The 26,966-nt window shown below is 40.6% G+C and overlaps 1 protein-coding gene across 8 annotated transcripts in view; it reads left to right on the forward strand.

The window, feature by feature from the left end:
• The window catches only part of SYNJ1 (synaptojanin 1), a 94,516-nt gene extending 69,232 nt beyond the window's left edge, over nucleotides 1-25,284 (forward strand). For 3 of the 8 annotated variants that reach the window (XM_069548925.1, XM_069548927.1, XM_069548928.1), the window contains exons 22-28: nucleotides 1,578-1,740; nucleotides 5,486-5,695; nucleotides 6,857-7,000; nucleotides 10,883-10,953; nucleotides 13,770-13,878; nucleotides 14,159-14,376; nucleotides 22,347-25,284. In XM_069548925.1, the coding sequence (XP_069405026.1) occupies nucleotides 1,578-1,740; nucleotides 5,486-5,695; nucleotides 6,857-7,000; nucleotides 10,883-10,953; nucleotides 13,770-13,878; nucleotides 14,159-14,376; nucleotides 22,347-23,147 (1,716 nt within the window). In that variant the 3' untranslated portion in view covers nucleotides 23,148-25,284. Of the gene's footprint in view, nucleotides 1-1,577; nucleotides 1,741-5,485; nucleotides 5,696-6,856; nucleotides 7,001-7,564; nucleotides 7,604-10,709; nucleotides 10,749-10,882; nucleotides 10,954-13,769; nucleotides 13,879-14,158; nucleotides 14,377-22,346 lie in introns of all 8 variants that reach the window. The other 5 variants (XM_069548921.1, XM_070289307.1, XM_069548923.1 and 2 more) reach the window with 3 other exon arrangements.
• The last annotated feature ends 1,682 nt before the right edge of the window (nucleotides 25,285-26,966 follow it).

Genomic DNA, 26,966 nt, shown 5'->3' on the forward strand with positions numbered 1-26,966 from the left:
AAGTACCCACCCTTAGCTCCCTTAAAAGATTTTCAAAATTCTGAAAAAATAATGTTTCTAGAGAACACTTTGAAAGTCAGACATTTCCAAACCTCTCCTCTGTCTTTGTTATTACAGTTGTTTCAGCCCATATCTTCTAGATGCAAGTAGATCGATAGGAACTCTTCCATTTCAGGGGAGAATCTGGGAAAAGTACAGTGTAAGCAGAGCAAACCTAAAGGATAACCTTCTTGAGTATTTTTTTCCAGCATCTAATTTCTTCCTTTTCATTTGGTTCTGATTTCTGCCAAGAGAATATTCTTGATGAAGTACATCTTAAGTGGCCATGATAGTGACTGAGGCTTAAGAAGACTTGTTAGTATTCTTTGGTGAATGCATAACAAAGGTTGTTGACTTAAAAAAATAAATGGTCCATGAAGCCTATTGCCTAGTTCTGACTTCAAACCTCAGCATGGATGCTAAATTCCTATTAAACACAACTGTGCGGTTCAGGCCAGCAGCTGTCAGCCTTTCCAGACTGTGCCATGAAAGAATTCTGATGTCAGTAGCATTTAAGTAAAGTATTTTTAATGTGACAGAACAGTGTAACTTGATTATAATACATTGATTGTTTTAGACTATACTTTTGTCTAAAAGCTTCTCAACTTTTTAGGAATAGCAGTGTGCCAGTTTCACAGATACCAGGCTTGGTGTTTTCAGAATGGTTAATTTTTGTTGAAGATTTAAAATGATCTTAGATTCTCTTAAGTATGCTTGTGACATTTGAAATGCTGAAAAGTCTAAATGAACAAGAAAGTATTTTAAGAATTTCTGTCATTTCTTTGATTGTCTCATGTGGAAACAATCTGTGGATCAAAATCAAAAGAAGTATAAATTTATGTAGCAGAGTTGTCAGTGAATTTAGATCTGGCATCGGAGAAGGTAATGGCAGCCCACTCCAGTACTCTTGCCTGGAGAATCCCATGGACGGAGGAGCCTGGTGGGCTGTCGTCTATGGGGTCACACAGAGTCGGACACGACTGAAGTGACTCAGCAGCGGCGGCAGCCGGGAAAGATATTTACTGCAGCAAAGAAAACTTAAATTTGTGTGCATCCTAGAAAAGAAGACCTGAGATTAGCAGCAGTAGGCTGTTTTGTTTTGGCCACACTGTGTGGCCAAATCTCAGTTCTGAGGTCGAGGATTCAACCTGGACCATGGCAGTGCTGGCATCACCAACTCAAGGGTCATGAGTTTGAGCAAACTCCAAGAGATAGTGAAGGACAGAGAAGCCTGGCATGCTGCAGTCCATATGGTCGCAAAGAGATGCACATGACTTAGCAACTGAACAACAGCAATGACAGAAAGCCTGGAGTCCTAACCACTAGGCCACCAGGAAACTCCCTAACAGGTTTTTAAAGGGAGGATTGGGGACATTTGAAACTAGGTGACAATACAGTATCTGTGAAATGATTGTGTTGAATGAATCTAGCTGAGTTAAGCCTATACTGTTGTTATAATTTAAACGGACACTTTATTCCAAGATATTTAATTTTCATGCCAATGAATTTTTAATTTTGTATCTCTTTTACTCAACCAGTTACTGGGTAGGACTATAACAATTACTTTAAAAAGTCCAGATTGGATCAAAACTTTGGAAGAAGAAATGAGCTTAGAGAAAATCAACATCCCCTTGCCATCATCAACCAGCTCCACCCTCCTAGGTGAAGACGCGGAGGTCACGGCCGACTTCGATATGGAAGGTCTGCTCATGGAACACATTGACTTCTATCCTTCTAGACAGATTTCCTTCCCATCAGCAAAGTCTCAGTCTCCAAATTTATCCTTCTCTTTCTTCTTGTAACACCCAGAGAAGTAGTAATCAGATTTGGTTTATATCGTATTGTGTGTTTTTTGCTTGTTACTCAGACTTCAGATGTGTGTGCCCTTCTACCATACAAAGGTCAAGACCTTTACAATAGTTGGTTTACGTCCTTGTGTGATAAAAGCACAAAGTGATGTTTTTGGTGTGTGGTTTGGTCCCACTGATTGTAGTTGAAAGAGAAGAGTAGGAGCTCTGTGCAGAAATGAGCTCAAAATATTTACAACCAAAGAGGATATATTTCAAAGTCATTTTAAAAAAATTCTTAAAGTGGCTGGGAACACATTTGAAACTGAACCCACTCATGTAGATGTAATCATCTCAAGTTTAAGAGTTGGGCCAGGTTATCTTAATATAATAATTTCCTTAAATGTGATTAAGAAATGTGTTTGCTTTTTAATGCTGTATCTGCTGTATTATTTTAACGTATTTTCCACTAAAATGCATACCTTAGTTTATAAAAGGGCAATATATCATATTGTGATGTCCTGTACCTCTAGGTAACACATTTAAGAGTTGAACACCTTAGAAGATCAGCTTGTTTTCACGTTTCTCTATTCATTTGTTTGCTTAGTCCGCACGTTTATGCAGCACCTTTTATATGCCAGTTACATGCTAAGTGCTGGAAATTCAACAGGTGGCATCCTTGCCGTCCCTAAAGTCACAGCTCAGTGGGTGTTACATACAAGTAAGCGGACAGCGCCATCAACACACTCGTGAAAGGTGCTGCTGTAGTTCTTGGGGCAGTCGCCTAACTTAGAGTTGGACAGTTAGGAGAATATACCCAGAGAAGTTGAAATTGAAAATCTGAAGACTGAGATTCAGATTAAAGAGGATAGACAGACATGAACCAGGAAGAAGGAACGTGCAGAGACCTAAGGGGACAAAAGGATCTAAGTAGACGATGCAGATATGCTTGTGCAAGAGGAAGGGAAGAAAGAGCAGGAAGAGGACTGGGTGTGGATGGAAGGTGAATTTCTTTTCTGTTTGGTTTGAAGTATTTATTTATTTGGCTGCACTGGGTCTTAGTTGGAGCATGCAGGATCTGTAGCATGCAGACTCTTGGTCGTGACATGTGGGATCTGGTTCCCTGACCAGGGATCGAATCTGGGCCCCCTGCGTTGGGAGCACGGAATCTTAGCCACTGGACCAGCAGGAAATCCTGAGTTTGGTTTTGAATGTGTTGAAGTTGAGGCATCTGTTGGGTGCATCGGCTCCAGAAGTAGGCTGTGGGCATGTGGGCCTGGCACTCAGCAGAGAGCCTGGAGCTTTGATGATAGGTAAGGCCCTGCATTTGGATTTGCTTGGCCAGAAACCTGATACAGAGATGGGAGAGGACCTCCTGGGATGGAACCGAAACGCAGACTTTGAAGGACAGGCAGAAGAAGGCGGCCCATAAAAGAAAAAGCAGAAGAAACGACTAGAAATGTCAGAGAGCCAGGAGAATATAGCGCTTAAAGACCAAATGAAGAAAAGATGATAAGGAGAAGTGATCTATAGCATCCTCTGTCGCAGGGTGAGGAGTGAGCGCCACATCTTGCCCTTTGGGCTTGGAACCAGGGGAGGAAGCTGTTGGTGACATTCAGGAGAGTGATTTCAGTGGAGTGAAGAAGCCAGATGGTGGTAAATCGGGGTGTGGATGGAAGACGAGGAAGTGCAGAAAGTGCCTGTGGACAACTCTCGACAGAAATGTGCCTGAGGCGGGAGAAAGAGAGATGAAGGCAGTTGCTCCCTGAAGTGTTGTTTTGAAGTGGAGACACTTGAGGAGCTTAATCCTGATGGAAAGGGCTGATGCTGCTGGGGAGGGGCAGGGCAACCAGTGGTGGGCAGAACCCCACCCTTTCCACCCGTAGATATGGTTAGGCTACAGCTGGGGGACAGGTTGTTGAAGAGAGGGGTTCCCACCTTAGGACTTCCCTTTTCTCTGTGAAGTTTAAGGAGGCGGGCAGCACACGGCTTTAGGAGGGTTGAGAAGGTTCAAGACAAAGCTCCTGGGAAGCAGTCAGATGGGGAGCCAGCCAGGAAACTGTGGGTTGGCCAGGAGGCCATGGGAGCCCAGATGAGGCTGAAACCACAGAGTTAACACAGCTGCAGTCCTCAGGACCACACGGTTGTCTGTCTGCAGCACCCAGCAGCCTGTCTGCAGTCATGGAGAGATTAGACTGCAGAATTGACGCAGGGGCGATGGAAGAATAGTGCAGGAGGGGACTGGCCGCAGCAAGGAACCAGAGGATGTGAAGACAGCTGCAAGGAGACCTGCAAAATCCAGTAGGGGCTCAAAGAAGAGGGATCGAAGGCCTGGGTCCTGGTGAAGTCAGAAGTGGGGAAAGAGTAGCCAAGGGAAAGACTGAGAGGCTGGAAGGCGGTCAGATGGAAGTGTTTGAGTTTATTGCTTCAGAGGCACTGCGGTTCCAAGGGGCATGAGTGTGGAGTAGAGGAGCACGCCAGCAGGGTGAAGCGTCAGGTTGGTGGGTTATCCACAGAGGCTTCGGTGTCACCCAGAAAGATGGCAGGGCCCAGCTTACCGTCTCGCTCTCTCCTTGGTCCTCAGTGAATGGGTTCTAGTGACCAAAAGGGTGGAGGTGGGAGATTATGGCGGCAAACGGGTTGAGGGTGTTACACAAATTCTGGAAGGCACAGCCTCCAGAAATAAAGAGGCCTTTTCAGGGTTGGAAGATTAAAGTTTTGGAATTGGAGTCAGGTGGCATGGGGCTCCCTGACGCCACTTCCCGACCCTGTGGAAAACGGAGGTGAGGAGACCTCGGGGAGAACCAACTCCCGCCTGTTAAATTAAAGCAGAGGGTTACACGCCCAGGGCACCAAGTAGTGAGGAGTCTTCCAGGGGAAGGGTGTAGTGTATGACTGTGTCTGCCGTGAGGGGCGGTTCCATAGACTAGCAGGCAGGTTTGAAGGGAGGGCAGTGAGCGTCCGACTCAGCCAGCACTGAGAGTGCTGCTCAGAGCGCCTTGACAGCTGTGGAGTCAACCCAGCCCCAGATGTTAGCCGCCACTGGGCCTCCTGTTGCTCTGAGATGAGACTTTAAAAAAAATTATTATTATTAAATGTGTTTATTTTTAATGGAAAGATAATTGCTTGATAGTATTGTGCTGGTTTCTGCCAGTATCGGCATTAAGTAGCCATAGGTATTACTGTGTCCCCTGTGACTGTCTTTTTTTAAGTAATCTAATTAGTTAGTGGCTGTGCTGGGTCTTGGTTGCTACGGACAGGCTTTCTCTAGCTGTGGTGAGCAGGGGCTACTCTCTCTGTGGTTCACAGGCTTCAGTATTTGTGGCATGGGCAATCTTCCCAGACCAGGGATTGAACCCATGTCCATCTGCATTGGCAGACAGATTCTTCACCACGGGACCACCCGGGAAGCCCAGGGGGCTATCTTTAATTACTTTTTCTACTGTACGAGAGCATTTGCACTAATTCTAGTTGTATACATATAACCTCTTTATATATACCCACATGCTTAACTTATACATGTTTGCAGTATCATCATGTTAAGGTGTTTATTTTATATATTTAACCCCTTAAGCCTAGACTGGGGCGGGGGGCAGGCGGGGAGAAATCTCTGAGAAAGTTAACGTGCTGGTAAGGTGGCCAACCTTGCGTTTTCTCAGGTGATGTGGATGACTATAGTGCTGAGGTAGAGGAGATCCTTCCTCAGCATCTCCAGCCATCTTCCAGTTCTGGCCTTGGCACGTCCCCCGGTTCTTCACCCCGGACCAGTCCCTGCCAGTCACCTACCATATCGGAGGGGCCTGTGCCTTCCCTCCCAGTGAGACCAAGTCGAGCTCCGTCCAGAACACCCGGGCCCCCCGCTTCACAAAGTATGTGTTTTATTTCAAGTTTTGTATGACTTCCCAGGCTGATATGTTTGATTTTAGATGGTTAAACCTCTGATGCCTTCAGATCTCCTTTGGAGAGCTATTTTTGCTTAACTTTCACATCCATAGGCTAAAATTTAGCATGTTTTCTGTGCCTGCAAAAGAAGAAACTTTGTAGATGGTTCCGCCCTAAGTGAAGAGGAAGCTTGTTGCTATCACTAGATGAGAACTTCACTTCATCCTTTTTCTATGTGGCAGCTTTGTCCATGGCTTATCACTGATGATTTTTAAGCATTATGGTCAGAACCCATAACTCTTTGGGCTTAACTATCTGTACATTACCTGCTTTATAATAGGAAGCAGAAAGAGACAAAACAAGTATTTTGAATTCAACTTGATAGTCATGACTCCTCCAAAGTCAGAAGATTTTTCTCTGTAAGTTGTTACACCACACAGTTCAGTCACTGTTCCACACTAACCAGTATCCTTGAAAAATACCTTTTATTTCAGCAGTTTCTTGAGCTCCCCCATGCTACTCTTAGGGGACCATTGTTAAATAGTCACTGAGTCATATCTGACTATTTTGCGACCCCATGGATTGTAGCCTGCCAAGCTCCTCTGTCCATGGGATTTCCCAGGCAAGAATATGGGAGTGGGTTGCCATTTCCTTCTCCAGGAAATCTTCCTGATTCAGGGATCAAACTTGCATCTCCTGCATTGGCGGGTGGATTCTTTACCACTGAGCCACGAGGGAAGCCCTCTGAGGATGGGCTTCCTTCAGTAAATTCAGGATAAGTCAAGACATAGAAAGAAGAGGCTCCCTTTGCTTTTTCTTCTCCTGGCCAGCAGATTGGATTGCAAATGACCTAACTCACACGATACTTCATGCCATCTTGTTAGGGCCACTCAGTAAATCCCCTTTCAGTACCCGGGGCCTGGATAAGAAGTCCAGAGAGTAACCTGATTGCTCCCATAGTACCACAGGGTAAGGTAATAGTGTAAGGTAATAGCACAGCTGCTTGTGTTATTGATACTAAAAATGTGTGTCATTCCTCTATAGTACAAATTATTTTGCTAAATAATTTATCATACACCTATCAAAAGTACCTGTGTGCTCATCCCTTGGAACCTGATCCTTTTACCTAAGGTACTTTTTTCTGGTAGGTTCTCCTGTTGACACTCTGCCAGCAACACAGCTGCAGCAGAAAGATTCTTCCCAGACCCTGGAACCCAAGCGGCCTCCCCCTCCCCGCCCGGTTGCTCCTCCTGCACGTCCAGCTCCCCCACAACGACCGCCTCCGCCTTCAGGTGACAAATCCTTGTATTTCCATCTCTGCTGGATTTCACCTCTCTGCTGAAAAATGTTTTGCATGTTTTTGAAACGCTCGCTTTTAGATTTTATCAGTTTTCTGTCACTGGTGCTGCTTCCTTAGTTGGCTTTTCTCTAAAAAAACGGCATAGGCGTGACAGAACAGCTAGATTCCTGTAACATGTTTTCAGAGCTGGCCTCTTACAAGCATGCAGGAAACATTTGTTTTGTTTTTGCTAATTTGATGTGGTTGTACTGATTTCTGTAAAATGCATGATTATTTAAAAATGAAAAAAATTTTTTAATGCATGATTAGAACTGAAGAACATACATCTTTATGTTTACAGTTTTATATATTTGTTTAAATGTTCTTTTAAAATAAGTATAGTGTTGTTTCTATTAGAAATATTTGCATTACATAATAGCTTTTTTATAGCACCAAGATATGAATATGTACTCTACATGATATTTGACATCTTGGAAACTATAGTAAATCTTTGACATTTCAGTTCTTTATTTAATGTCATTTCCTTTCTGCTGCATATTCTCTTATGAACTATAAGGAGCTAGGAGTCCTGCACCTGCTAGAAAAGAGTTTGGAGGTAACCATTTATATTTGTTATAATGTATGGATCTTGGTTCATTAATTGTTTTGGAGTTTGAGCCCTGTAACTCAATGACACTTTAGGTTGCTCTGATGAAAGCCAAAATGAATGACATTTATATGCCAACTTAAAAATAACTCCAAACTTTCATTATATTTCTGATAAAAGATTAGAGCTTGATTTTATTAGTGAATATTATTAGAATTAACAAGACCTTCTATTTCCCAGATAAACAGAGTTGAATTACTTAAGGCCTGATATACTTTTTATTAATAAATATAGTCAATTCGGTTATAAAGATTGAGTCAAACATGATGAAGATAGGTGGTTTCCCAAGGATTTGATTATATTGAATTATATTAGAACTCTAGTCGTCTTGCCAGTGGCCTATGAATTAGCAAAATGTCCTAGGAATGCAATTTAAAGTTATCATAATCATCTGAAATATAGCTTTCATTTTGCATGGCTTTATCATAACTTGTCATAACATTCATGCTTCATTTTTAAAGTAGAAGAACAAGTCTCTGTTATATATTTCGATAAAGAAATTCTTCTCAACACATGGGTCACTTTTTGTAGTTTACTTGTTTTACGTGAAGACTCTCACGAAGCTCATCTAGAGGCTTTCTTTAATCCAGTTCTCAAGAAAGGCTGAGGCAGAATGTCTCCATCCTGCAGAGGAGCTGTTGCTCACCCAGTGTTAGTGTCCTTAGGGCTCGCTGCACAGGCGGCTGGTCTCTCCCTGCTCCAGCTGCCAGAGCACAGTGCCGACCGACTCACATGCTGTCAGAGTGACTGCGCTGTGTGCAGGCTTTAATGACTTTGGGTAATAAGGGTAACAAAGTTCTTTGAGCACCATTCTGTAAGATACTACTGAAGGATAACTTTTCCACTAACTTAAAGAAGACATTGATTTTTTTCCCATTTCCAACTTGTGCTTTGATTTATAGCTTGATGGAAGATTTTATTTACCTTCCCCTTTAATTAGGAAACCAATCTGTAGAAAAATAAAAATTTTAAAGAAATTTGTGAAAAGCTATACATATTAGCAACTCAGCGACTTACTTAGAAATCTGATGTAGTTTTTAAATTGCTTCTCTTCATAATTCTTTTGTAGGCAGTCTTTGCAGCATATTTTTTTAACCCTATAAACCAATAACTGCTTGAAGGCAATAACCTGAAAGTAATTATAGTACTTTCAGAGTTTTTTTTTTAATAATGCATTGAAAATTACTTTCTGAGGGACTAACACAGTCTCATAGAGATTTAAAATGAAATTGGAACTTTCAGATTTTTTTTTTTCCTTTATGACTGGCAGTGGAGCTTTTGTTAGTGGTTTAATTCTGAATATAAAGAATGAGATGATTAAAAAGCAAAGACTTTCATTACACATATTTTCACATTCCCTACTGCTAGTGAAAAAGTGAAAGTGTTAGTCACTCAGTGCTATCTGACTCTTTGGAAACCCATGGTCCATAGCCCACCAGGCTTCTCTGTCCATGGGATTCTCCAGGCAAGAATGCTGGAGTGGGTTGCCATTTCTTTCTCCAGGGAATCCTCCCATGATGTCAGATATAAAAAGAAAACTATTTTCTCCTTTCAATTCTAACTGAAGAAAGGGCCAGGATCAGGTTTGGGCCAGACATCTAGAGGCACTTTGGTTTATACAGATATCTTTGAAGAAATTTGAAGCAGTGAAAGAACTTTTTTGCAAAAGGACATTTAACTCAGAAACTGTTTTGTGTGCCTGCCTTTCCTTCTGTTCTATGGGCCCTGAACAATACACAGCTTCTGTTCTCTCTCTAAAAAGGTGTTGGAGCCCCTCCCAGTCCGGGGGTAGCTAGGCGAGAGATGGAAGGTAACAAGATGTTTTCATCCTAGAAATGGATCTCTCATTTTATTCCTAAATGTCAGCCCCTCTGATGTTTAAAGACATACCAAATCTTTTCTTGGTCCAACTGTAAACTCCCCCTCCCACTCCTTATGTATATCTTGTAACTTTGTATTTTTTCTCTCTTCATTCTGTGTTGTGTAGTTTCTGATGGTTGTCCGTTTACCTTCTCTGCAATTCTTAATGTTGTTCTGAGCTGTTCTGTATATACATATTTCATATACACTTAAGATGTGAAATTAATGTGCAGTATTATTGTAAGAAGAATGCCTTCAAAAATCTTTTCAGAATAAGTCAAATGTTTAGAAATGTACTATACTAACTCTGAAGTTTTAAAAATGAATAATTAAACCTTGTTAATTCAGTCTAAGGATATAGTATTTTTTAATCAACTTCAGATAACATAAATATGCTAAGTAAATTTGCTTAAAAGGCTATTAAAACTGGAAGCCATTCATTAAGATTACAGTTATTAAAAGTCTGATGGGTTTCATATAACAATTACACTTGAATTTCCTTTCAAAAAGAAGAAATATGAGATGCTGACCTTAATAGTGTCTCCTATTCCTTTGGCCCCAAAAGTAGTTTATTTCATTTCAGTCTTCTCCTACATTTTGAATGAGTTTGAGCAGTATTTCAACGCTGTCTTGCATAAGGCAGATATTGTAATAAGTAGTGCCCGCCTTCTACTTTAATGATAGGGTTTTTCTGTAGAAATCCAAAAGATCTCGTTGTAAGAGTCCCTGTCCGTGCTGACGTCTACAGCATGAAGCCCTGAAACAGTGCTGTTTGATGTCTTGTGTGATTCGGAAAGTGCGTGTCTGTTGGTCCTGGAGCCGTGAGTCCACCAAGCTCTGGGAAGCAGTGGGGCCACATCTTGTGACCGTTCCCCCAAACTGACCATGTGTTTTCAGGATTCACAGGAAAGAGCTCTGTTGGGAAAGTTACCTTCCAAATGAGGTATCAGACCAACTGCCAACTTGTCCTATCAATGTCACTCTCAGTAGTCTAAATTTTTCTCTTTGGGGGTATTTTCTAAAGGGCTGATAATACCCTCCAGCATTTCGAAAGCAGAATAGTTTGTTTTGGTTTTCTTTTTCCACCTCGTGCCCCCATTTCTGCTGGTAATGAAACAGAACAGCTAGCTAGTATTATATAATGTGGCTTGATTGTTTACTTATGGGTAATTTTTTTTTCCTTCCTGCTTCAAAGCACCCAAAAGCCCAGGAACGACACGGAGAGATAATCTAGGTAAACATTCGAATTCAGCTACTTAACCTTAAAGCTGGACCATGAATAGACAGTGTGGATATAAGTGCATGGTTTCTTGTTTCTTTCTTTAAAAACAAACACCTGAGCTACATGGTGTGATGCCTTTGTTCCAGGACGCAGTCAGCTTCCACCTCAAGCCGGACTGCCAGGCCCGGGACTTGCTGGACACAGTGCAGCCAGACCGGTAGGCAGCGCCTCGCTTGCGAGCCAGGAGGTCTAGGTCCTGGGTCCCAACTTGCTACTAATCAGATGTGTTACCCTGAAGAAATCACGGGCCCATTAGGACTCCAGTTTCCTCAATTCTAAACTGGGGGAATTAGACCTGATGCTCTTCAAGGCACCTTTGTGTGTGTGTGTGTGTTTTACTCTCTGAGTTGTATGTGTGTGTGTGTGTGTACTTGCTGAGTTGTGTCCCACTCTTTGCAACCCCATGGACTGTAGCCCATCAGGCTCCTATGTCTATGAAATTTCCCTGGTAAGATTACTAGAGTGGGTTGCCATTTCCTTCTCCAGAGGATTTCCCCAACCCAGGGATCAAACCCGCTTCTCCTGCATTGAGAGGCAGATTCTTTACCACTGAGCCACCAGGGCAGCCCCACCTTCAACTCGAATGTTATGCTAACATCCTCTTCAGAAGGAAAAGCTTCCTTCATTATTTGAATAAAAGTGGTACAGTTAAGTGATTACAGTCACTAAATAAATATCTTAGAATCTTGAAATATATGGGGAAGTGATGTACTAGGGCAACTTTTTATGACATTATCTGAGTAATTAATAAGGTAAAGTCATTCTTCAATCAGAAAGGTTATTTCCTTTTTATTTATTTTTGCCACACCTCGATGCATGTGGGATCTTAGTTCCCCAAACAGGGATTGAACCCGTACTCCCTGCAGTGGAAGTACAAGTCTTAACCGCTGGACCGCCAGGGAAATCCGGAAGGATTTTAAAATTAGATTTCAGGAAGCCCATTGATGATAATCTGTCAGCTAAAACCAGTTCTAAAGGTTTAACTGCAGGAGAGCAGATGGCATTGCAGGGTTTCACCCTGCGTTGTAAGTCTGTGGTTTTCTGCATGTTTATCTGTGTTTTGTTATACACAGAATTATTCTATTATTCACCCGCATGAAAATTCTCTCTGGGATAGAACAAGTAGTTCAAAGAAAAAAAAAAAGAGAAACCAGTGTCAGTCTGGTGGAGCCTGGGCTTATTAGGAGGCCACTAGCTGAATCCTGGGAACTGTGACTATACCTGGAAATGAAGAAACTTCTGCTAATGAAACTACTTCGAGTCTAAGAAATTCTCATAAGATTTCTAAGACAGAGGTATTTTGTTTTTTGTCCTGTAGCCAACCTGAAGTCCTTTTCTATATATAATAATATGCTCCAAAGTAAAGTGTCTGTGGAATATACCTAAAATAGCCATTATCCACTCCCCTGTTTGTTTTTGTAAAAAAGGAGAAATTGTTATTCACCGACTGTACCACTTCCCACAAAGTACTTTGCTTACTGAATATTATAAGAATAGGGAAGGAAAGTCAGGATTTTGTGCGATTACATTTGTAACTTTTGCTTATGCATGGAGTCTAGAAAAATGGTACTGATGAACCTGTTGGCAGGGCAGCAGTGGAGACACAGAGAGAGCAGACTTGTGGACACAGCGTGGGCAGGAGAGGGTGGGACTGATTAAGAGAATACTATGGAAACGTATATATTACCATATGTAAAATAGATAGCAGGTGGGAATGGGGAGCTCAACCCTGTGCTGTGTGACAACTTAGAAGCCTGGGAGGGGGTGGGAGATGGGAGGGGGGTTCAAGAGGGAGGGGACATGTGTGTACCTGTGGGGGATTCAGGAGGGAGGGGGCATATACCTCCATGTGGCTGAGTCATATTGATGTATGGCAGAGGCCAACAAATATTGTAAAGCAATTATCCTCCAATTTATAAAAAAATAAGGAAAAGGTACTGAGTGCTTAAAGCCTTCAGCAAACATGTAAAGGTAGAAAAGAACGTTATTTCCCCAGTATATCTTCCAGCCTTTGTATTTCAGCACACTGAGTTAGCCATTCCAAAGTTTTTAACGTCTGTGTTTAATAAAGAAAAACAGCCTCAGTGTAGTTTTTGGTAAGCCTCATAGTTCCACAGTGTATGTCCTGCTCCATCTCCTGACCTGTAAAATCGTCCCACTAAGGCAGTATGATATAGGATAAAGAACACGGGCCCTGAGTTCGGCTCCTGGCTTTATTTTCTAAGTCTATGGCTTTGGGACAGTTGTATACATTTCTTCATTTAAATTAGAGATGATAAAATAATACCTTACCCCCCAGAGCCATTTGGACATTGAAATGTAAATTCATACCCAGTGCTTAGTTAACACCGTGCCTGGCACATAGTAAACAGTGAAAAATAAAAAGGAAGATTTTTGAAGCTTAAGGAACAAAATTGGGTCATTTGTAGAGACGTGGATGGACCTAGAAAGTATCATACAGAGTGAAGTCAGAAAGAGAGAAACAGTATTGTGTATTAACCCATATATGTGGAATTTAGATAAATACTATAGATGATCTTATTTGCAAACCACTAATAGAGACACAGACATAGAGAACAAATGTGTGGATACCAAAGGGCAGGGGAGGAACTGGGAGATTCAGGTTGACACATATATATATAATTGATAGCACAGAGAGTTCTACTTAACTCACTGTGATGACCTGAATGGGAGGGAAATCCAAAAGGGAGGGGATATATATATATATATATGTATGCCTGATTCATTTTGCTGAAGAGACCAACACAACATTGTAAGGTAACTATGCACCAATAAAAGTTAATCCGTAATAAAAAAAAACAATGAAACTTATGATTATGTGGCAATAAATAGAGCCATTGGGATGACAAGAGGCTGAGGAAACGATACAAGATGCATAAACAATATTCTCACCAAATCTTGTCCGTTGCAGATAAGGTAAATGTCTCAGTGGTTTTCGTTTCCCATCTTTAGATTATTCCGCCCCGTGCTGGAGTCATCAGCGCCCCCCAGAGCCACGCACGGGCATCTGCTGGGAGACTGACTCCTGAAAGCCAAAGCAAGCCCTCCGAAGTACTGAAAGGTAGACCCGTAATGGAAACGGCAGTGCCATTCTGTATCCTCCCCTTCTGCTTCTTGTCTCTTCTCGTTCTGCAGTCTCTCACTTTATACAACTTACTCAAATTGAAGTAGCCTTCTTTCTTTCTCTCTCTCTTTTTTTTTTTTCCTGTCTTTCTGTATGCCATAATAAAGGAGGCTACTGGGGGCCGGGACAGGGACAGGAATCTCCTACCATTCCCCGAAAGGAAGGATAAACTCGGTTTTCCAGAGAATGCCTAACATCTGGAAATGACTTTCTTTAGGCTCAGCTCTTCTTCCCGAACCCCTGAAGCCTCAGGCTGCCCTTCCTGTGCCGCCTTCTTTTGCACCACCTGTTCAGAAGATGCAGGAGCCTCTCATCCCGGTGGCCGCACCTCTGCCCCAGGCTGCCCCGCAGCCCAGCCTGGAAACGCCCCCACAGCCACCCCCTCGGAGCAGGTCATCCCACAGCTTGCCTTCTGAGTCTCCGGCACAGCCGCAGGTAAGGCCTTCCAGTGGGGAGAAAGATCATCTGGGGAGCGGGGTGGGTGTGTGTGTGTGAAGGCCTTTGCCTACATTTTGTTTTGTTTTTCATTTTTTTTTTTGTTTTGTTTACTGAGGCATATTTGATGCCTTTGCTGTAGTCTTTGAACATACTTATTTTAATTATTAGCTTTAGAAAAACAGCTAAGATTTGATTTTAAAAATTTCGTCGTTTGCTGGTAATAACATGTTTAGATGTGACTTCAACCAGTGAGTGTCATTTGGCATCTCAGACTTGTCACACAACAGATGCATGTTTGGCTGTTTCAGGGTTGGGGTTTTTTTGTCCAACCTGTTGTCTGGATCAAGGGTTCACAGAGAGTGACCCTAGATTAGGGCTCTTTCCCTAAAGGCTCTTTTCTCTAAAACTTCCAAGTGGCTCCCAGGCTGTTTTACCTTGTTTAAAGTGGAGGTGATTTTTTTTGTTTTTTTCCGTGTGTAATTTTCTTTGGATACTTAATTAGAATGGACAGTAATAATTTAGTTTCTTTTTGTTCCCAGCTATTAGATTAGTTTTGGCCTTTACCTGCTGGACAGAAGGGCAGTCAGGTCAATCCCTGGCCATTGGCAGTAAATTTCCAATAATCCTATTTCTCTTGATGCTGCAGTTAGCTCTTTTCTGTGATGGAGCCGGCACTGGGCTTCCTTGGGGATCTCTAAGTTTCAGACACTACTGGATCCATTTAGATGTTTCAGGCATGCAGCAGCAAGCTTATTCACCAAAGTATAAGCCATCAAAATAATGTTCTCATGAATACCACATAGAAAATAGTGCCCTTGCCTTGGTGGGTGGAAATCATGGGATCACAGGGACTTTTGTTACCCAGAGTGATCTCACACTGGAAAGCCTTCTGGTGTGTATACACAAAGTTGTTTCAACACAAGAATATTCATGCGAGTTCAATTGTTTTACTTGGAGGTTGTTTTACTTAGTTTCTATTATATACGTCTCAGTAAAATCATTAAGGTTTGTCTTTAGTATAAGTTTATCTTTAGTATAAGGTTTATCTTTATATTTCTGTTGTCTAGCCTCACATTGAATTTTATCCAAAAGTTTTAACTTGAAAATGCCATCAAGGCCAAAGAACTGAAGTTTTAAGTCTGCTTTTATTTTGGAATAGTCTAAAATACAGAAATATTACACTGGTGATGTCCCTTAAGCATGTTTAGAATAACAGTTTGCATTTATTTTGCCAACTATTATTTGCATTTATTTTGCACTCACATATTGCAGATATGGGAGTATGTCCAGCTAATTGGCAGAAGTTAGCAGTTTCTTATGCTTCTTCACAGTGAAAAACAGATTATAAAGTAAATATGAATCTTGAAACAATATAAATACTTAGCAATTAGCACTTACTTATTAGACTGTTGGTCACATTTTTAAAAAAGCTAAGATGGATATATAATTGAGAATGATGTTCTCTTAAGCTAATCAACACCAAAAAGTGTTATGTAATTGAGGACGCTGAAGATACATAGTAATTATAGAAGCCCTTCGAACAATAAATGTCCATTATTTTCTCTTTGCCAGTCTACTTTTAGTGCATGATGATTTTTTCTTTTCCTTTTCTTATAAGGTATAGTATTGTATTTATTTATTTATTTTTAGTGTAATTGGAGGGCAAGAAACTTTCAAAGAAGCCATCTTAAAGCTTTGTATTACTACAGTTTTAGGACAGAAAGTGATCATGCTTTTCACAGAAAAGGTGAACGCTAATTCCTAAAACTCTATAAAATGTTTTCAGTATTGAAAGTAGGTGCGGTACTCTGAACAACTTCAGAAAGAACACACTGTCAAGGAAGATTGCAGTTCTCAGTACAAAGTCATCTTATGACACAAATAGTATAGGATGAATATTCCGTGACTGCCGTGTATCATTTTCTTAGGTCGTTTTCCCCTGTTTTGCTTTCTGATTTTCATTGGAATGGGTGTGGTAATTTGCTGACAAAGCACAGCAAGCCTGTGCTTTGTGTATGGTTTAGTAGGTTGTATTCTTGACTCTTATATTCTGTTCATCAGAACTGTGAAAGGTGTTTGTTATAAGCCTTTTTTTTTGCCTCAGTCATTGATGTCAAATCCCTCTACACATTATATACACAAGACACACTTTTCTGGGGAATGGAGGTCTTGTTCATGTGTAGACTGCCTTTGTGAAAGATCACAGAGAGCTTAGTTTCCTCCTGGGAGCTTACAGTCAGAAAGACAGGGAGGCATTTTACCTTTTGTGCCTTTTTAATTTTGAACCATAAAAACAATGCCTATTCAAAAAATAATGAACATCTAAAGTCTTAAAAATTCTTCTGTAATGGCTATAACTTGAAAAGGGTGAGTTAGTAAAATAACTCACATTTTGATATTTTGGTAATAATATGAAACAGTCTTAGAATTGAACACTTACTAATTTTTACAAGTCTTTATTAATTCTGCCAAAAATATACAAGGTATTTAAAACATAGAATCACACATGACCCAGCTTTACTTGTTATTACTATTTAAGTTATTTGATTCTATAATTCTATATAGAAAAGATTCTTCTAATTCAAATGATTATATATGTTATATACCCTTTAGAAAATGTAAAAATGCCCCACTTATCTGACTTTCAACGTCTTAGTCATCTGATTATCAGCTGAAAACCAGAAGTCAGGAATCCAATGGGAAGTAATAGCATCACAGCTATACTATTTTGGAGTGATAGCTGATAGTGAGGGAAGAGACCAAGTAGAAAATCTCAGGACTTCCCTGGCAGTGCAGTTGTTAAGACCCCATGCTCCCAATGCAGAGGGCATGGGTTCGATCCCTGGTCAGGGAACTAAGATCCTGCATGCCGCACAGCACAGCCAAAAAAGAAAAAAAAAAAACTCAGCTTTCTGGATCAATTTAATACCATCCCCCTGCATCTTAGTATGAACCCATTCCCAGTTTTTATCCGACTCTTCCAAAACTAATGCATCAGGATCATCAGTTCAGTTCAGTCGCTCAGTCGTGTCTGACTCTTTGCAACCCCATGAATCGCAGCACGCCAGGCCTCCCTGTCCATCACCAACTCCCGGAGTTCACTCAGACTCACGTCCATCAAGTCGGTGATGCCATCTAGCCATCTCATCCTCGGTCATCCCCTTCTCCTCCTGCCCCCAATCCCTCCCAGCATCAGAGTCTTTTCCAATGAGTCAACTCTTTGCATGAGGTGGCCAAAGTACTGGAGTTTCAGCTTCAGCATCATTCCTTCCAAAGAAATCCCAGGGCTGATCTTCAGAATGGACTGGTTGGATCTCCTTGCAGTCCAAGGGACTCTCAAGAGTCTTCTCCAACACCACAGTTCAAAGCATCAATTCTTTGGTGCTCAGCCTTCTTCACAGTCTAACTCTCACATTCATACATGACCACAGGAAAAACCATAGCCTTGATTAGACAGACCTTAGTCGGCAAAGTAATGTCTCTGCTTTTGAATATGCTGTCTAGGTTGGTCATAACTTTTCTTCCAAGGAGTAAGCATCTTTTAATTTCATGGCTGCAGTGACCATCTACAGTGATTTTGGAGCCCCCCCAAAAATAAAACTATTTCCACTGTTTCCCCATCTATTTGCCATGAAGTGATGGGACCAGATGCCATGATCTTCGTTTTCTGAATGTTGAGCTTTAAGCCAACTTTTTCACTCTCCTCTTTCACTTTCATCAAGAGGCTTTTTAGTTCCTCTTCACTTTCTGCCATAAGGGTGGTGTCATCTGCATATCTGAGGTTATTGATATTTCTCCTGGAAATCTTCCAGCTCGTGTTTCTTCCACTCCAGCATTTCTCATGATGTACTCTGCATAGAAGTTAAATAAGCAGGGTGACAATATACAGCCTTGACATACTCCTTTTCCTATTTGAAACCAGTTTGTTGTTCAATGTCCAGTTCTAACTTGCTTCCTGACCTGCATTCAGATTTCTCAAGAGGCAGGTCAGGTGGTCTGGTATTCCCATCTCTTTCAGAATTTTCCACAATTTCTTGTGATCCACACAGTCAAAGGCTTTGGCATAATCAGGAAAGGTTAAATTCAGGAGTCTCATGTTTTGTAGTAACACATTTTATATAATATAAATATATAATAAATATATTATTTATAAATTTTAGAATGGTGTCTCTCAAAACTGTCTAAGTGAGTTTTGGTATTTTAAAATAAGGTAAGCTTTAAATATTGGGGAAGATTCGTTCAAACTGTTTCTTAAGAATACTGTAGTTTTTTAAAGTACTGCTACTATATTATAGAAAGATTGTGATTTCATCTTTAGTATCACCCTTCAGGAAATTTGGATGATAGATTAATAGAACAAGCCTGGATCCTGACCATGTTGAAATAAATAACCAGATTTCACTTTTCTGCAAAGTAGTGCCATTTTGTACAACTTCTCTAACCATGATGAACCCATAGGCTGTCTTAAGGCTGTGCCCTAACCTCGGGCTGCCGTAACAAAATACCATGAACTGGGTGACTCAGGCAGTAGAAATTTTTCTTCTCAAGTTCTGGAGGCTGGAAGCTGGAGATCAGAATGCCAGCATGGTTGGGTTCTGCTGGGGCCTCTTCTGTGCCCACATGGCCTTTCCTTGGTGCTTGCACAAGGGGAAAAAGAGCAAGCCCTCTGGTGTGTCTCCTCCAAAGGGTGCTAGTTCCATCAAGAGGGCCCACTCTCGCAACCTCATCTAACCCCAGTCACCTCCTAGAGACCATGTCTCCAAATACCATCACATAAGGAGATTGGGGTTCAGCATATGAATCTGAGGGGACACAAACATTTCATCCATAGCCTGCTGAAAATACTTCAGTGCTCTAATAATGTATTTGGAATATTATTTTTGGAATTACTACTTTGAACTAGTTAGTAATCAACCTCAGATAAAATTAAATCCTGAGCCCTGTTACAGCAGTACATTTTATTGTCTCTTGATCTTATACTGTGACCTGCAGATCTCACTGCTCTTGGATTTTGTATGTAATAAAAACTGAAAGTGTTTTGAAGACTGAATTGTTAGGGTTGCTGGTTGGTCTCAGATTGTCCTTCTAACTCTTTCCCTTGATGTCTGTGTTTCGTTTCTCAAAGCAGGAGCAACCATCAGGGTAACAGGTATCGGATTATTTCTCAATCTTATATGTGCTTCTCATCTGTCTTAGCATATTAGATGTATGAACCTTTTGCTTCATACATCTAAATTTTCACCCATTTTTAAAAACCACCTGTCCACATTAATAAATTCTGTTATCATACCATAAAACCTGCTTTTTTTCTTAGTATTTTGAATTCTTAGGAACCATTTTAGTTATTCTTGCTAATGCTTTCCCATTTATTTTGCCTTTTTTTTTTTTTTACAAAAATTAACAAGACTAAAAAGTATAACTTTACGAAGGTAAGCTTTAGATATATGAAAGTGTATTTGGCAAAACCAAATTGGTTCTTGGTTTTAACAATGGCATAATTATGTAAGTACAAAATTCAATTTTTTTCCTAGATTTCTTTTGGGAAACTTAAAAAAATAACTACTAGCATGTAGATTATAACTAGTAGCACTAGTAGATTTTTTTTTTTGTTAAAGAAAAATTGATGATTTACAAAGATGAAAGTTAACATTATAGCAGGATTATTTAAGGGCCTTTCCAACACCCTTCTCTGTAAAAAATACCATCATCATTAATGTCAAGTCATCATAAATGCTGCTTAGATACATAGAAATTCATTCTAATGCAATGAATGATGATGTGGCTCTCATAATTTCAAATCTCATTGGGCAAAATGACCATGTTTCTATTAAATTATTTTGAAAGAAAAATTTGTTAATATATGAAAATAAAGATATTTAAATGTGCAACATTTATTTGGCAAAGGCCTGTTATTCTAAGCTGTACAAAGCATCAACCTCCTACCTATAATGTCTGTGTCATGGACTTTGTCTACCATGGGAGAATCAGGGCCCAGACCCACTCAAGTACTTTTCTTTTGTCATATGAATCGTAAATAACCCAGTCATTACTGGTAATGTATAGCTAATTGTAATTTTACTATAGTGTCTATAGTAAATTTGTCTCTCAGGTACTATAATACACTTAGAATACAGTTTAGAATCTATGACATGTCTGCTCTTTAATTTTGTACAAATTTATTGTCATATTAAGTTTGAAGAAAAATAAAACTTGTTTACTTAAAGTATACTATAGATTAGAGAGTGATTCATGTAAGGAGTTATCCATACCATTTCCTTTTGCAAATGAGCACCCTTCCTTATTCTTTGTTTTTTTTTTTTTGCCACTCCATGTGGCTTGTGGGGTCTCTGTTATGTGACCAGGGGTTGAACCCAGGCCCTGGCAGTGAAAGCAGAGAGCCCTAACCACTGGGTTGGAAGGGAATTAGCCTTACCTGTTCTTAAGCACCAGGTTACTGTTTAAGAAGATACAGTTATGTTTTATTGGAGTTTCCCAGGCAGCTCAATGATAAAGAATCTGTCTGCTAAAGAAGAAGACACAGGTTCGATCCCTGGGTCAGGAAAATTCCCTGGAGAAGGAAATGACAACCCACTCCAGTTTTCTTACCTGGTAAATCCCATGGACAGAGGAGTCTAGTGGGCTATCGTCTATAGTCATCTTGTGGGGTTGCAGAGTCAGATATGACTTAGCGACTAAAACAAGAACAGCAAAACAATGTTTTATTGAGACTGCTGCTCTGTTTTTCAACATATCTTATGAATGTTTAGTTACTTGCTGTAAAAATGACCTAAATTCATTTTGGGTCATGCTCCATTTTGTACATTGCAAGTCTTTAGCTAAGTAAAATTCTCCCTCTCCTGTGCTTTTCTTACCTTTAATTTGGCATAAATATCCAAGTCATCCACCTAGTTTTAATAATTATATATAGAGTGGTTTTTTTTTTTTTTTAAATTAAAATGGAGTTCCCTCCAAAAAAATAAAATGGAGTTCCCAATAAAGCTAGCTACTTTTCTCATACAGCCAGGCTTCAGTTCAGTGTTTCCCTTAGGAAAGTAGCCTGTGCCCGGTACCACAGCTGGGCCCCACTCCAGCTGGCTTCTTTGTGAAGTGGGCACACAGGGCGGATTTTTCATGACTGTGAAGTAGGTCTGACCCCTCCTCCTGCCAGTAACCATTCACAGCCAGCTCTGCGACGCATAGCTTTATTTTGGTTGAAGAATTACTATCCCAAATAGAAATGGAATTCCTCCCCGTACCACGCCATCCAATTTTAAAGAATCATTGCAGTTAGTTATTAATAAACCTATCTAAAGATGAAGAAGGTCAATTAAAAAATATTTTCACATTCAGAATTTATTCTACAAAGGACAGCTGACATTAAAAGGCAAAGAATGCTTTGAAAATTTTATTCTACAAGTGGAAAAGGAAATGATGCATTATCTTCAGCTTATGAATACAGATATACTAATAAAATTAATTTTTATCCATAAAGTTGAATTTCCATAGTAACATTAACTCTCAATGAAAATTTATTTCAAAAAACAGTGAAACCACATCATCATCACAGATGGGTGTTGGAAGTTTATTCATAGCAATTTAGCATAAACTTTGAATTGAATGTGAGTTTCTTAAGTTCATTTGATTATCTGATACAACTGGGCATGAACCAAACTCATGTGCTAATTCAGGGCAGTTCTCCATTTTACATATCAATACTTGCATGGATGAAATAAGCTGTATTTATAAAAGAACTTATTTAGCACAGTTTAAAAAAAAATATATTTCATGGTACTTGTTTAACCACCAGAGTAACAGACTACACAAAGCTCCTTTTTTTATTTTTTGAGTATGTATACTTGACCCCCTCAGAATGAAGAATACTCGAGACAGGAAGCAGAAGGGGCATTCAAAGTAACTGTATTGCTTTTTGTTTGTTCTGATTATTCAATGGGCTCTCTCTTTCCCAGGTGAAAACAAACGGAGTCTCCGCCGTCAGATTGGACTCGCCATTAAAGAGTGACCCATTTGAAGACTTGTCATTGAACCTGCTTGCTGTATCAAAGGCTCAGCCATCTGTTCACACCCCAAACCCAAGGGGGTTGACGCCGTTGCCTTCTGCAACCCCAAGTAACACGAACACTCTGAGTTCTGTAAGCTGCATGCCGACAATGCCTCCAATTCCAGCCCGGAGTAAATCCCAGGAAAACACGCGATGTTCCCCAAACCCATTCATCCCAAGCTCGAGCAGCACAAATCCTTTCACCAACAGGACCGCCACCCTCGGAAACCCCTTTCGAGCTGAGTCTCAAGAATCAGAGGCCACTTCATGGTTCTCCAAAGAAGAGCCTGTTGCTCCAAGTCCATTCTCTTCGCTGAGGGCTCTGGGTCAGAACAGTAGCAAGCCTTCATCCTCCCTGGATGGGTTTAATGACAGTTTTGATCCGCAGGGCCCGCCTGCACTAACAGTCAGCAACCCCAAAGGATGGGTAACCTTCGAGGAAGAAGAGGACTTTGGTGTGACAGGGAAGTCAGGGTCCACTCGTCCAGACGTTTTCCTGGGTAAGCAGCTGAGCTCGTCTCCTGGCTCCAAGGTGACGCTTGGTGATGACTGGGGTAGAAGTACCAATGTGTCTCTCTGTGTGTTGCCAGCAAGAAGACCACCCCCGCCGCCTGTCCCTCTGCTCCCACCTGGCACCACCCCTCCCACAGACCCTTTCACAGCCCTGGCCTCTAAGGCATCACCCACGCTAGACTTGACAGAAAGATAACGTCACACAGTAGAGAACAGTTGTCCCTTTAGTTTTGGCAGGGTAGAGCCAGAAGATTTGGGCATTCGTTATTCATGATGTGCAATAAGTAATTGTTAAGTGCACTGATGTTGTCATGAAATACCACTATTTAATGTGTACAGAGTTGGAATATGTGTATATCAGAATTAAGGAAAAATCTGTCTCATTATTAACTGGAATTTTGGTGTTTCTGTTTGGATAAATAAGAGAGAGTAGAAGCCATAAAAAGTGCTTGAAGCTATTTTAGAAAACAGTCCTCATTCAGAAATTCTTCGTCAGTCTCCTTGAAAGCATCTCACAAAGCCCAAACAACTTCTAGCCAACATTGGTGCCAGCCCTTTCCTACTTGTCAACAATTGGTATTTATAAGTATTTACCAAAGAGCTGTCAAAGGTATACTGGAACAGAATTTAGAAAGACATTGCTTTAAAAAAAAAAGTGTATACACACACAAACACACAAATGTATATACACTTACATACTGGTAATATGCATCACTTAAATTCTAGGGTATAAGTCAGACCAGATTTTTACCTAAAAGTTGTAACAGAGTTCTCTTCTCCATATAATCAAATGGATGGCTGAAAATGAAATTTGGACATTTCCATTATCTTTCTTTCCAAATCTAGAGTAATCTCACGACGAAACCAGAATTTGCCCCCGTTGCACACCCACCCCTTCTGACACATACACCACACACCCCCTTGTCACTGTGGTCCCACACCTCTGCCTGCTTTTCTGGGGGAGGAGCTTCTTGCAGCCGGAAGCAGCATATTGTGTGGACCGACCCTCCTTCCTTTCAAAAAAGCGCGCTGGCCACAGATGGCAGGAAGGCATGTGCCACCAAATTCAGTGAGAAGTAAATGGGAGTTCAAGGTCCACGGAGGTGTCTGAGGATGGCCCTCCCTGCTTCTCTAGCTGGTGAGCCGGGCGGCCCCCACCCCGGGGGGTGCTGAACTGAATCTACCGTGTGTTCCCTCTCCCCATCTGTGATGCTGCTTTTCATTCTTAGAGGCTACACCTCAAATTAGCTGTGGATTTTGTCTCCTGCACTGCCAGTATGCAGCTGATCCTGCTTTTGATTAATTTTATGAAGACGTTCATAATTTATATAGAATGTAGTGTTTTGATATCATTGAGGAATCCCAGTCAGAAAATTCCTGGAGCGGTAGTTGTTTTGTTGTCAGTTTGAAATCACCTTTACCCATTATATTAGCGTTCCTTTTATACAAAGAGTTGTAAATGTCACCTGAATTCCATTGTCCACATTTAACCTTTAAACATGTGCACTGGGGGAATATCAGAAAATGGAGTTCAGGGCTAAGAATATGTAAGATGTAAAAAAGCACAGCAAGCTGCATTGCACTTAACCACATAAAGCAAATCTATTAGGAAAAAGCACTTTTCTAAATGCTCAAATGTTATCAGAATACTATATTTATAAAAGTAATTCTCTCTCTGTTAACAGCCAGGACTATTAGAAATAACTCGTGAGTTTTATATTGTGCTTTTTGGGGAGGTCTAATCATTTCAGCAGTAGTGTATTTTAAACAGCAGTATTACTATAAGCAATGTGCTTCAAAATGTGAATTAACTTGTTGAAACTGTGGCTTTAACATCTGTGTGATTAGTGTATATGGCATTTGCTCTCCGTTAGGAAAATAACTCATTATAAACTTGAGTGCAACTGCAGTTCTGTGAGCAATGTTTCCTATTGAATAGAAACAACTGTCTAAAATACACATATCAAGCAGCAGCTCAGCCTTTTTCAGGAAATTCTGTCGATACTTGGCAAGTTGCTGGAAAAGTGCACAAAGTTATGACAGACAGTTAAAGGCACACTGCAAATTAGCCATTATTCTGCATATTATTAAAATATTGACCAGTTCTGTTAAAAGCAGAGCAGAAACTAAACACTAAGGATCTCTTTGTGAATTCTTTGTTCTCTATAGTAGATTGCTGTTTATATGTAAGAATTTTATTGCTTATGTGGCACACAGTATTTATAACTATATACTTTATAGGAGTACGGTATTAAAGTCAGTGGCATATAAACACTGAACATATCCTGTGAAATGTGCTGTCATATGAAATAAATATACCTGTCTTTACCATACTGACTGCTTTGCTCAAAAGGGAAGAATTTTTCCAACTATTTTCCTTTAACTTTACATAGATGAGTTTGGCAACATTTGAGGATTAATTCTTACTGTGTGATTGTTGTTGTTCAGTCGCTCAGTCATGTCCAGCTCTTGGCGGCCCTATGCATTGCAGCACACCAGGCTTTCCTGTCCTTCACCATCTCCTAGAGCTTGCTCAAACTCGTGTCCATTGAGTCGGTGATGCCATCCAACCATCTCAGCCTCTGTCTCTGTGTGATACTTCTGCTGAAAGTAGGAAGCTATTCTCAAATTACTAATCGTCATTAAGAAGTCATGTGCTTATTCTGTAAGAGAGGCCCTTATTCAAAATCTTGCTGGCTTGAAAATAACACAGGAGGCATGAATGATGATTTTCTGACCCACAGCAAGAGAAACAGCTGGGAGGTGGGGGTGGGGCAGGTGAGGGGAGCAGAGGGGAAGCAGGCTAATGAATAGCCAGACAAAAGAAGAGACCGCCTTAAAAGACCCAAAGTAAGAGACTGAGGCTGGTGTCCCTGTGAATATTGCCTTTTTTTCAGATTGCTATTTAAAACAATGACCTTGATTCTTAAATAATTCAATTACATTCATTAATCTCTGATTAAGAAGTTACAGATACAGAATAATAGGCTTTGTGAAAACTTTTTAAGGTAACTGTAGATTTGTATGGGCTTCCGTGGTAGCTCAGACAGTAAAGAACCCACCTACCAATGCAGGAGACAACAGGTTTGATTCCTGGGTTGGGAAGATCCCCTGGAGAAGGAAATGGCTACCCACTCCAGTATTCTTGCCTGGAAGTCCCCTGGACAGAGGAGCCTGGCTGGCTATACAGTGCATGGGGTCACAAAGAGTCAGGCACAGTATAGCAACTAAACAACAACCTGCAGTTGTTAACAAATAATACAGAAAGATCCCAGGTATCCTTTATCCAGTGGTAACATTTTGCAAAACTACAGTGCAGTACCAGAGCCAGGACTTTAACAGTGTTATGAAAGATGATTCCATCTCCCTGAAGATCCTGTGTGTTGCCTTTTCCCCACTTCTCTCCCATCCCGTGCCCTTCTCCTGTGTCCTTAACTTCTGGCAACCACTAGTCTATTCTCCATAATAGATTCTGTTCTCCATATTCACTATAATTTTGCCACTTCAAGAGTGTTACATAAATGGAATCGTGTGTGTAACCTTTGGGGATTGACTTTTTTACTCAGCATAGTTCTCTGGAGATTAATCTGGATTGTGTATATCAGTAGTTTGTCCCTTTTTATTTTGATATAGTATCCCATGGTATGGATGTATCACAGTTGGTTTAACCATTTATTCATCCACTGAAGGACATTTGGGGTGTTCCCAGTTTGGGACTATTATAAATGAAGCTCCTCTGAACACTCGTCTCAGGTTAAATGATCAGGGGTACATGCTGGGTCATAGAGTGGTTGCATGCTTGGATTTTTAAAAAGCTGCCAAATTTTCTTCTAGAATGACTGAACCATTTTACATTCCCATCAGGAACCTATGAGTGACCCAATTTTTCTTACCTTTGCCTGAATTTCATCGTGGCCTTGTTTTTACCCTAAGAACTAATGATGCTGAACATGTTTTTATGTGCTTATTTGCCATCTGATGCCTTTTTTGGTGTGTGAAATGTGTCTTTTGCCCA

Source organism: Ovis canadensis, chromosome 1 (assembly GCF_042477335.2).
Source record: "Ovis canadensis isolate MfBH-ARS-UI-01 breed Bighorn chromosome 1, ARS-UI_OviCan_v2, whole genome shotgun sequence".
Lineage (NCBI taxonomy): Eukaryota > Metazoa > Chordata > Mammalia > Artiodactyla > Bovidae > Ovis > Ovis canadensis.